The 12,835-nt window shown below is 36.0% G+C and overlaps 1 protein-coding gene across 9 annotated transcripts in view; it reads right to left on the reverse strand.

The window, feature by feature from the left end:
• The window catches only part of TASOR (transcription activation suppressor), a 52,967-nt gene that overhangs the window by 9,268 nt on the left and 30,864 nt on the right, over positions 1 to 12,835 (reverse strand). For 2 of the 9 annotated variants that reach the window (XM_060631340.3, XM_060631346.3), the window contains exons 14-18: positions 11,470 to 12,171; positions 7,786 to 8,192; positions 6,293 to 6,434; positions 4,966 to 5,025; positions 705 to 1,516 (exon numbers count right to left, since the gene is read on the reverse strand). In XM_060631340.3, the coding sequence (XP_060487323.1) occupies positions 705 to 1,516; positions 4,966 to 5,025; positions 6,293 to 6,434; positions 7,786 to 8,192; positions 11,470 to 12,171 (2,123 nt within the window). Of the gene's footprint in view, positions 1 to 704; positions 1,640 to 4,965; positions 5,026 to 6,292; positions 6,435 to 7,785; positions 8,193 to 11,469; positions 12,172 to 12,835 lie in introns of all 9 variants that reach the window. The other 7 variants (XM_060631337.3, XM_060631343.3, XM_060631342.3 and 4 more) reach the window with 5 other exon arrangements.

A 12,835-nucleotide genomic window follows, 5' to 3' on the forward strand; every position in this document is an offset into this window, starting at 1 on the left:
AGGAATTGAAATCCTGTAATTTAGTGAATGCTAATTGTTAATATGAAAACACTGATATAATTGTTACTGTGTTATAATTTACCTATCGTTACAGACACACGCAAATGTTTTTAAAAATCACATACTTGAAACACTAGTCTTACTCTGTAGCTTCAGTAGAAAAAAAAATACACCTTGCAGTGAGGAATCTTTCATGATTGGGGAATCTTTCAGGATCATCATGTTTTTTGATCAAAAAGGCTATGAGGAATCCTGACATGACCAGGGTATCAAGAAAATGCCAAAAGATTACATATATAATGATTAGGTCATCCCTGGACAGTTTTTTCTATCTGATTGATAAAAAAAACCCGTAAGAGGTAAACACTGATAGCTTCCTCTACTTCTCTTTATCTTTCCCTCCCCTTCATTAAAAACCCAAGTACAAAGCATTTAAAATCTCTGAATCAAGAGTTTAAAGGTATTTGCAGTGTGCATACAAATGGTCTTCAATACCACCCAATAAAACAAGATGTTAATCCTAAGATACTTAGATCACAGGCTCTAAATTTAATTGAACTTACTAGTTTTTTATTTCAGTCTGTATTAAATTATGTAAGAAAGTATATCATCAACATTTAAAAACAAAAACAATCCATTTTATAGGCATTAGACCCAACAAGACAAGTTTATATAGCATTACTATTACCTTCTCATTTAGTTACCTTTATTTCTTTACAGAGCACACTCTCTTCTTCTTCATGAATATAAAATTTCACAGTATTTTTCTGGACATCTTTCATGATTTTAACCAAACTGTTAAATACTTCAGGTTCTAACTGGCTTATAAAATTTGAAAGAGCTGGTTGGGCAGAAATGTTTACATCACTGGGCGATTTTGTTGTTTCTTTTTCTACTGGTTCCCGGACAATATCACCAGGTACAGTATGGTCAGAAGTCACCATTAGCTCTGTGGCATGGTGTGGCTGGTTCACTTCTACTTCGGTTAAACCCAAAGATGAAGAGGAATGCTGCTCACTGGAGTTGGTGTCTTTCAAAGGATCACTACAAAGTGGCTCAAGGAGCTGTTTATTGTTGAAGTCACTTGAGGAAATTGGGATGACAGGCTTTCCCAGAGGATTCAATGCTATCTTAGTACCAGAATCATTAGGACTGACTGGTGGCAAATTCCCACCCTTGGCTGATGCTTTGATAATAATAGTATTTAGTTTCTCATGCAAGCCATCTACAAACTCCTGTACACCAGCTTTGGAAGTCTTAGAATATATGAACTCAGAAAGCCGTTTCATCTTCTCTTGTGTTGAAAAAATAGGTGTGGAAATTCTACTGACATATGAAACATTCTTTTGCTTCAAAATCTCTTCTATCTTCCTAGAAAAGAGACTGTACTCTCCTAACACTGTCCTCTCTGTGGTTTCACTCATTGTTGGTGGCTCTGCTGCTGGCACACACTGCTCCTCCACTGTCACCACCTGACCTGTCAACACGTCATCCTCAGTGGTGCCCTTTAGTGTGTCTGTAAATGGAGAGGATGGAAACTGGTAATCAGAACTTCTCTGTCTACTTATTACCCGGGGGTCGTTAGGAAAGGCCTCCTGTGGTTGCAGACACACCAGTTGTTCTTCTGGTGATTTCATACCTATATAGGAAGAGTTCATTATTATAACAGCAATCCAAAAAAATAACACCTGAAAACACAAACTCATAAATAGGAATGTCAGATCAAAGCATATACTTAGAATTAATTACGTACTGGAATGTAGAATAAGAATCTCAAATAATGATGTGAACCCTATTTTCTAAGTGCCCTATCTATGGCTGGTCTTTGGATTTAGGTAGCTAGAGTGACAAGTTTGGATGTTATTTTCCTTGATTCCTTTTGAAGTGTTTGAACACATGCCAATTTGGAACTGGCAACAATACAAATTAAGTCATTTGCTTATTTCTGCTTCTCGGATCAGGAAAAGAAAGGCTCAAGAATATGGAAGAGGACATATTTCATATCTGCATTAACAGTTACACTCTTGAGATGAAGAGGTCATTCAGCTAACTACTGATTTTAATGGAACCATAACTCTGACTTTTGACAACCAGCACAATCCACAGATTATACTTTTTTCCCCAGAAATTCTAAATTCAAAACACAATATGGTTTTAAAACTACAGTTCAAAACAGACACCCTAAGTCCTTTTTTAAAAGGGGAAAATATGTTTAACAGCAATTTATAGTAATAATATTTTTAGGAAAAGAAAAAACAATCTTTGCCTAGATGATATTATACAATTTTATTTTTAATTTTCTTAGATCTTAGCAAATATTCCCCAACAAATTGCTGTTGTAGTCTACAAAATGGTACCTCCATACGAAGAAGTGCAGGCACAAGTGTAGTCTTCAAAACCACGGTACTTTAAAGATATAGTGAATTCCCTATTCAAGTTTGCACCTAGGTGTGGCTGCATGCCCTCTCCACACACATTCAGTTTGGGTTTCCTCATATTCACACTTTTCTAAGGGCTTTAACAGCATCAGCAGCTGTCAGCTTGTGACATTTTTCCACCAATCTTGGTATTTACCATGAGCCACTCCACCCATTAACTACTGCACAGACACCTGTCAGCAAGACCACAACAGGTCTATAGGTAGAAGGGGAACAAAATAACCAATGCACCAAGATAAGAAAACTATATGAAACTAGAAACCAGAAAATTCAAGTTCCATAAAATAACTCAGGAATACAAAACATCCTTCTTAAATTTGCAACATGGGGTTTAGTACACACACAAAATACATTTTAAATTCTATCTTACATAACAAACGGGTTGCAGAAGACTACCTATAATTTTTAAATTTCTGATTATGTATTATTTCAAGTGAAATAACCTGCTTCCCAAAATGTACAGCTGTAGTTCAAACCAATAAGCTTACACTTGAAGGGCTATGGATAAAAGGAATTTTTTTCTAAAGTGGAACAGAGCTTTAGGGGCGCCTGGGTAGCTCAGTTGGTTAAGCGTCTGACTTTGGAGCAGGTCACGATCTCGCAGTTCGTGGGTTCAAGCTTCACGTGCTTGTGCTGTGAAGCACAAGCTTCAAGCTGTTCAGCTTCTGTGCTGACAGCTCAGAGCCTGGAGCCTGCTTCAGATTCTGTGTCTCCCTCCCTCTCTCTCTGCCCCTCCCCTGTTTATGCATGCTCTCTCTCAAAAATAAATAAATAAACTTTAAAACAACAACAATAACAACAACAACAACTCTAAGGTCCCCTTAGTGGCTCAGTCAGTTTAAGCGTCCAACCTTGGCTCAGGTCATGATCTTGTGGTTCATGAGTTCAAGCCCCACATCAAGTTCTCTGCTGTCAGCACGGAGCTTGCTTCAGATACTCTGTCTCCCTCCCTCTCTGCCCCTCCTCTGTGCACATGTGCTCACACCCCCCTCAAAAATAAATATTAAGAAAAAAACCCCTCTAAACAAACCCTGCTTAAAAATGCAAATTATCATCACCTAATTCTATTTTGCACAAATTTCCCCTATATGATTCTAATTACTAACACTGACTTTATTATTTTAAAAAATGTCTTCATCAGCAAATGATTTAAAAGAAAAACACACAGATATCAAGAATAATGCATGTTTTCTACTGACATTCAAGCAATGCAGGATTTTAAGTGTGAGTAGTGAGTTCTCTAAAGGCAGCATCATTCAGGTATTTACACTATTAAACACAAAATATAAAGATGGGTATGCCAAATAAGAGGACTGCAGATGCTGAGGGAGCATAGGTGAAGCATAAACAAGATGCCCTGCTGCTTCTAATAAGAAAGAATTACTGACAGATAGAAAATAGATGAATTCCAGACATAATGTTGAGTGAAAGAGCCAAAAACAAAACAGGACATGTGTAGGTTCCATTTACCTTAATTAAGAACAGGTAAAAATAATCTATTGTGAAAGAAATCGGATTAGTGGTTACTGATGGGTCAGGGAGAGTACTGACTGGAAGCATACAAAAGAAAACCTGGGGTGCTGGAAATGGTCTACATCTCAATTTGGATAGAGGTAACATAAGTGTATGCACATGTAACAATCCATCGAGCTGTGCACTAAAGATTTATGCACTTTATGTCATAGATCTGTTATTCCTGTTTTGCTTTTTGGGGTCATCTTTTCCTAGGACAAAGACGTCCTTGAAGAAAACTATTCAATCTTTTTCTAATCCCAAAGAGAGGAAAACCATAAAGATCTACTAAAATTAAAAGTCACTTGGCTTTTCTTCAAAATTAAGAAAAAACAAAAACAAAAAAAACAAACCACTACTGAAGATTTCTGAAAGAGTAAGACACAACGAAATGGAAACAAAAAAGTCCGACCACCAAACTGAAAGCAAGAAAACAATGCCTATGCCCATCTGCAGAGATGTTCAATTGACTGATCTCAGACAAAAGAATAGGTCTTCTAGGAACCAATGGCAACTAGCTAATCAGCAACATCTGTAACTGTTTCTGGAATCCCAAAGTTTCCTAATCTCTTAATTACACTGTCTTATTTAAATAATTAGAAGAAGAACTGGGTCAAAAAATTCAAGATTAGGAATAATGTACCTAAAAGATAAATGTCTTAATCCTAGTAGTTTTTAAACTTAAAGAAACTTGAAGACTGCTTCTCACAGGATATTCTGCAGGAACAGATTAAGAAAAATATTCCAGTCTTCTGAAGTCGTCCTATCAGATAGAATCACACTATAGGTGAAGAAAACTTAACCTCTAAGAATGATTCAGTGACTTCTTTGAACACATTCTTTGTATAAGAATATTTGATACAAATCAAATGATTTAAATGCAAATATGAGATTGTCCAAATTTTCTGTCATTAACAGAACTTAATATGATGCCCTATTGATGGAGAACCAGAAATGCAAGTAGCAATTCTGAAGAAGGGCACATTGGGAAGAAAAGCAAAGGGAGCCTTCTCACCTGGTGTCTGTTTCTCACCATGTTTCCCCAGCTGGTCTTCTGGGCTTCTTGCATTCCCTCCTGAGGGAAAGCATCCATTAGATTTGTAGACTCTCTTCAGATATTGGTGATACCTATTAAGCACCTTTCAGACAACCCCAAATGCTAACAAATCCAAGTATTCCACCTTTTGCCTAAAATAATCCAGAAGGGTCATTCAGAAATAGCAAGGTGTTTCCCTTTCCGTTCAGGTGATGATAGAATATCAACACCTAGATGCTGTGCCTTCAAATGGCTCTGAACATCAACTATGAAGGTGCCTAAATGAGGAATGGTTAGGATAATCATCTTGAACTGCCTACTTTCTTATTGTTCCTCCTACTCAAGCCGATATCTCCAGCTCCTAAGTATCAGCTACCTCTCTACCATCACTCCTGAGGCTCTTGCCCCCTCTGGTAAGGTACTAAGTAGAGAATGTGCTAAAGCCCATGGAAACTCATCAAGTTTTAGAAATTCTTCTCAGAGTCCTTGGAGGCCTTAGTAGCTTCTGGGTCACAAGCCAGTCTACTTACTTTTTAGCAAAAAGTTATTTGTTTTTTCTTTTTAAAGTTTATATAAAGGTCTAGGAATGGAAAAGATGTGCCCTGGGAATATTTCCAAAAATGCTTAGCTTACAAAGATGAGTAAGAACTTGGAATATTAAGAGTATGTATATATGTGTGTATATATGCATGTGTTTGCACAGAGAAATTAGAATACTGCAAAATGATCTTTCAACATTTGCTAACCTACATGGTTCAATAAGCTTTCTAGGGATTTTTGCATTTGATAATTTTAGGCCATTCTCTACAATGACCTAATTTCTCTAGGATAATCTAATATTAAGAAATTTCTTTCAAATAGATGAACCTCAACATGCCCACTTCTCAGATGATAGCTTGTTACAGTGAAGTCTGCTCTAATAATTTGAGAAGATAGTATTTAATCCGCTACCCCAAAGACTATCATTTCATCTCTGTCACTAGCTCACCTTATCAGAAACTCCATTTCTGTCAACAATTTTCATTTGGAAGTCTGCATACTAACAACTCCATAGGAAGAGTAAGTATGTTTTAAATCCTTCTGATTTTATAGGCTGTTTTGCACATACTTGCTGATACTGACCAAAAACAGCAACACTCAATAATGAACAATTACATTGTTCAAAATAAGATACCAAGATGTCAGAGCCAAGTAAGATGAACCACCTAGTGACCCAAGAATGGAATCTAGAAAAGATGAAACCCATCAGGAAACTGGTCCCTAAGTAAAACCAAGCAAACCTAAGTCTCAGTATACTTGTTCTTACCTGTAATTGGAATCAGTTTCCAATGTATTTCAGTCTCTTCAACATCATTTGACTTAGATTGTCTGCGGAATCCATGTTCAATGGGAACAGTGGGACACAAACTGCAATCTTCAAAATTATTCATGCTAATTAAATTTGGATCCTAAAAATTAGAGTACATATTCAATAGCTTTCTTTTCAATTAATTTTTATGTCAAGAATAAACAACTATTTTCTTTCTTTCTTTCTCTCTCTCTTTTTTAAAATAGGCTCCACGCCCAACGTGGGGCTTGAACTCGCAACTCAAGATCAAGAGTTGCATGCTCCACCAACTGAGCCAGGCAGTGCGCCCCTAAACAACTATTTTTTAATAGCAAATCCACAAGCTTCAATCTAAACATTTTTTAATAGCAAATCCACAAGCTTCAATCTAAACATTTTTTAATAGCAAATCCACAAGCTTCAATCTAAACATTACAAATGAGTAAGATCAACATGACAAAGTTGTAACTCTCTAGTCTTAAATTTAAACATAATTTTTTCCCTCAAAACATAATTTGATGTTGATTTAGAGCAGAGGTTGGTAAGCTTCTTTGGTAAAGCACCAAATATTTTAGGCCTTGTGGGCCAGATACTCAGCTCTGCCACTGTAGTGCAAAAGCAGCCAGAGGCAATACCTAAGCACATGAGCATGGCTGTATTCCACAAAAAAATTTAGTTACAAAAACAGGCAATGGGCTGATGCTGCCATTGACCTGATTTAGAGTATTAAATATGTCAAGCAATGTTAAGAATTTAAGTTACATAAGTTACATACTTCCCCAAGTGGTCTCCTGCCATCAACCTCCTCTTAAAAAAAAAAAAAAATATCCTAAAACTGCATGGAGAAAGCCTGGGGACATGCATACAACTTTTATTCAAAGACAGGGAAGAAATACAGGAGGAAAGAGGAAATTAGAAATAAGCCAGTAGGAACATGGTGCTATCCTATTATTATTATTCCCCAGAGATACAACCCCTTCTTGGAGGAGATAAGGTTACTTCTCAGCTAGAGATCAGTACTCTCTAAGCCTGTATCATAAACAAACTGGATGTCCTGTCAAGCAATGCTGAGTCACTTCAGAGGTAATCCTAAAGGACACTCACTTTCCATTCCTATTTGCATGAAAAATACAAAGTACCTAGTCTTGTTTGTGACACTGATGTACAGGCTGTGGTCACCTCATCTGCCTCACTTTCGGATTCTGGTACTGCCAGTAGAAAACTAATCTTTTGAGGATTCAACTTTATATATAAGCCTATATACATGATTGTCTAAGCAGGAAGGAAAACAACTACATCTACATTTATCCCTCTGTAACAAGGATAACTTAGAAATACTATCCTGGATACTTTCATTGTAAATGTGTAATTTCTTTTTGAAACGGGGAAAAAAAACATTGAAACACAACTACATCCTCTTTCAGACACACATTCACAAAAGCAACAAAGGTAATCAAAAGACATATGCTTACTTCTTTCAAATGTAGTTTATGGTCAGTGCCTACTTCACTGGTAGAAACAGCAACAGGATACTTTAACAATGATGTATCAATTTCTAACAATGGGCTCTGAGTACCCTTAAAATGCACATTTTCAATTTTTGCACAAGTAGGCTGCTCATATTCTTTCTTATCTGCGGGAGAGTTCAACTCATACTCATGCTTTTGTCTCAACTCTTCATAGGCATCATCAGTGTTCAATCCTAAGGCTTTGTTGACTGTGTCTGTCAAGGATGCATCAGAATGACGTGCATTTGCTAGTGTTTCTGATAGCCAGTTAAACAGCCGATGGATGTCAGCAACACCGGAGTTAGAGGTATCTTGCTGCTGAGGTCTCAAATCAGCATCATGCCCAAGAGAGCCAATAGGCTGCAGAGACTCTGAAGGGAAAGAGAAAGAAAAACCATCTTTCAAAGTTAAGTTTGGAATGGTAGCATAAAAATTTAAAAAGTCAAGTATATTTAAAAATTATCATAAGACATTTGTGGGCAGGAATTCAATCAAACTACTGGCTTAGACTGTATAAGAATATCCATCCCTTTCTTTACAGATATGACAGGTTCTAAAATTTTGCACAAAACTAAAATTTCCCATAAATGAAAGCTTATTTTCATAATTTGAAAACTGTATTAATGGAGAAATGAGCTCAGACATGCTGGTAGTATGAATAATATATATTAATACCTGTACTGTATTCACCTTAAACTCTATTACCAAAACCCCAAAGTCTATCAAGTGACTTGAAAACTATATAAAATATTTGTATACTTGTAATTTTGCAAAATGTTAGGAAGATATGCAGGTTACATTTAAATCTACTAAAAAACAAACCAGGACTATACCTACTAGATTTTGTCTTTAAGATAATGACTGATATTCTTATAATCTAAAACCTTATTTTGAACGACTAGATTACTTAATTTCATAACAAAGCTACAAAATCATCCTGAAGAAATCTACACCAAACCTGCACTAAGAACAAAAAGCAATATGAGAGAAAACATGTTAAGACATGGTTCCAAGCAGATATAAATCTGGGTAATCTGCACAACCATTATATTTAAAGCCTGCAAAAGGAATAGATGTTCAAAAGTCCCATGCTTTTAATGCTGAAGGAGGGTAAAGCCTGAGTAGATGTCATGATTTCCAATTTAGGCAGACAGAGTATATATAGTGTACCATAGTATATATAATGTACCAAAAAAAAAGTTAGAAATAATATAGTATATACTGTATGATTCTAAATATATGAAATTATAAAATTATAGAAGTAGGAAAACTATTATATAGAGACAGAAAGCATTTCAGTGGTAGGGAGGGGTGAGATTACAAAGGAATACAAGGCAACATGTGGGAGTGATGGAAATGTTCTATATATTGGAGTGGTGGTAACATAGCTATCAAAACTCATCTTTAAACTGTACACTTAAATGGGTACATTATACATAAATCATACCTCAAAAAGTTAATGTGAAAGAGGGTAGGGAGGTTAGGAGATTACCTCTTATTAAATGAGTGGATTCACCATCAAATCAAGGTGAGGGTATTTTAAAAGTTAGAATCCAACCTTTAAATCTCTACTTTCGGAAATCAAAAATTAAAAAATCAAAATGACTAAAAAGAAACACAAATGAGGAACACCTAGAAATACAAGTCTGACTGTCACTTGTTCCGGTTTAACCTATCTCTTCTCCCTTCTCCCCTGCCCTGCTTCTCCTTCAAGTTATTATAATTAGCATGGCGTTCCCACCATTTTATTATTGATAAAGCCTATCACCCACAACTATTTTTTTTACATTTTTAACAAAATTAGTCAATTAACAGCTAAAACAGTACTGAAATTTAAGTATCTTGACCATTATGTGCTCAGTGCTAGGAAACACAGTCAAGTTTAGGAACAATGTTTTAAAGTCAGTCACAAGTAAGTTATGGATTAAACATGGATTAGTGAACTATGTAACTTTAGGGAAAATTATTTAACTTCTCTGAGATGGTTTCCTCATCTGAAAAATAAGAATAATAATGTCTACCACTCAAGAACTGAATGAGTCCATGAATGTAAAGCACCTGGCACATAGTAAGCACTTAATTTTCAAGATACAGGTCAACAGTATGAGTGCAGATCACTAAATGTCAACAGGTTCAGCACAGCGTAAGCTAAAGGAAATGAAAACCTTCAAGGAAAAGAGCCAGAAAGCTAAGGAGGGATCAAGCAAAGATATGAGGCTTGAGATAAATCAAAGATGCTTCATACATGAAGAAAGAAAGAGAAGTAAACTGCTGACCATGACGTATTCTGAGGAGAGAGATGAGCCCTAATCAAAGAACATGTGAAAAAAGAGTGGGAATCATGGTTATTCAGGCTGGACATGCCAGCCTATAAAAAAAGCTTTGAAAGACAAATACAGAAGCTAAGACTGGAAGATGATACTGAAATGAGTGACAGATGCTAGGAAAGCCAGCCAAAGGTAAGAATAAGATGAAAATGTTGGAAAGAAAAAGAACACAAGTCAAGTGAAGAAAGAACACTTGAAAGACTGAAAACAACAGCACTGGCTAAAAAAAACTTTATGCAATGATGGAAATGTCCTCTATCTGTGCTATTTCAATATGGTGGTATGGCTGATGAAATATATCAAGTATAAAGCATGAAATGAATTCTTACTTCATTTCGACTTAAACTTAAATAACAACACGTGGCTAGTGGCTACCATATGTGCAGGAAGAGAAGAATTTAAGGAAAGCAGGTAAGTAAAAAGTAACTGAGGATACAAACACAGATTGCTAGAAGAATAGTACAATAAAGACATTGATTCAAATTAGTTCTGAGACCCACTGAATGCGAACACATACAAGTAAAACAGCTTAGTAAGCAACAGGAATGGAATACTGAGATCTGCCATAATCAATAAGAACAGCAGCAGCATTGCAAAATTCAAAGGTGTCTGAACGCAAGGAACACATTTCATGCTTACTTTAGCAAAGATCTTAAAATTCTAGATGAAAAATGTTTTATATTACTTGCAATACTGAAACACACAGTTTAGGGTCTCTCATTTCTGTCTTTTACTGTCAACTAAAACAAAATAAAGAAAAATATAAAAAAAAAAAAAGAGAAGCCAAACATATTACTAGGCTCCTGGAGTGGAAAAAAAATGTGTATGCATCAAAGAAACTTAATTTTAAAGCTCAGAAGGTTCCTTTCATTAAGCAACATGCTAAAAGAACCCAATATTCAAAGTACTTTTCCAATTATACAATTAAAGGGATATAAAAGGACAAGAACTCCAATTAATAGAATAAGAGCTACGCATACTTTATTTTCCTCCTATCAGCCTAAGCTACACAATTCAGAAACCTGATGTCCTAAGGCAGTAGTTGGCAAATATTTTTTGTAAAGAACCAGACAATAAATATTTTAGGGTTCATGGGCCAAGCAGTCTCTGTCTCAACTCTGCCATTATAGCGTGAAAGCAGCCATATACACATAAATAAGCGTGGTTGTAGTCCATTGAAACTTTCTTTCCAAAAACAGGGGACAGGCTGGATTGGCTCTCAGGCTGTAATTTGCAGACCCCTGTACTAGGGGAAAGGACAGAACTACTTTAGTTTTGGTTGTTATTTTTATACTATATAAAAGCAACCTGATATTTTTACCTTCATATAGATGGCAATTTTCAGATAAATTACTGGTTTTGGCGAGCTTTCTCATATTTTCAGGTAGATCCTCAAGCTTCCTCTTCAAGACAGTTTTGCTTCTCATATCTTCTGTGTCTGAGTCCCCACCCACATTTTTTTTCCTACACTGAATTAAATTAATCAATTCTTTGACTCTATCCTTATCATAATCCAAAGAATGAGAGGACTTGTGCTTTCTAGGTATAATAGTTTCACCCCTTGAGTTATTTCGTTTTCCAAATTTCATTTTTGTACCATTCATTTCTTCTTCTTGGCCTTCATAATCTGAAAGTGGACTGAACTGTTGAAGTTTTCTATTTTCTTCAAAAAGCTCTTTTAATTTACAAATTGGTAACTGATACATTTCAGGCCGAAAAATATAGGCATGCAAACAATTATCAATATGGGATTTATTTTTTGGAGCTGAGTATAAGAATTTTTTATCATCTAATCGTGAATCGTATGGAAACATGATAAACTCTCGTTTACCTGAACCAAAACCTCGCTTAAAAAATTCATTTACATACTTTTCAACAACAGAATGAAAATTTATAGTATTCATATTTTTGAATTCCTTTCGACACTGAATCAAAGCAAACTGTAAAAACTGAGTTATTTTTAATACATCTGTCATGCTCTCATGTCTCTTCTGTGGTGCTGCATTAGTTGAACCTTTTTGTGCTGTAAACAAACAAAAAAGCAAACTATGTTAGCAAGCAATAAATTAATCAAATACAGATCTATATGTTGTCAGAGAAATGCATTCATTCATACATTAATGATGAACCAAACTAGAAGCATGTACCCTAGTACATATATGTAATACAGAAATAGATGAATAGCGTGCTTCTAAAAACAGGCCAATAAGAAATTAAAACTAAAACAAAATTGCAGAACATATCTGTAAAGGGAAAAACCCACTCATTGAAGATCTTCTTCATTTCCCATTGTCCCTAGGCAATTCAACTGATGGCAAGCAAAATGTAAGGAGAAATAAAGAAGCAGGGCAAGATATGAGGCTCCTAGCAAGAGTCCTGCAACCGATAGCAATGTCACTCCTTCCTGCTATACTGTAACAACTTTAACTACACATAAATGTTCTACCCCCATAAGCAGATATGCAGGCACCAAGTGGCTACAATTGAAAATGTCATTCTTGGGGCGCCTGGATGGCTCAGTCAGTTGAACGTCTGACTTTGGCTCAGGTCATGATCTCACAGTTCATGGTTTTGAGCCCCGCATCAGGCTCTGTGCTGACAGCTTAGAACCTGGAGCCTGCTTCAGATTCTGTGTCTTCCTCCTCTCTCTGCCCCTCCCCTGTTCACGCTGTCTCTCTCTCTCTCAA

This window comes from Panthera onca, chromosome A2 (genome assembly GCF_046562875.1).
Source record: "Panthera onca isolate mPanOnc1 chromosome A2, mPanOnc1 haplotype 2, whole genome shotgun sequence".
In the NCBI taxonomy this organism is placed as follows: Eukaryota; Metazoa; Chordata; class Mammalia; order Carnivora; family Felidae; genus Panthera; species Panthera onca.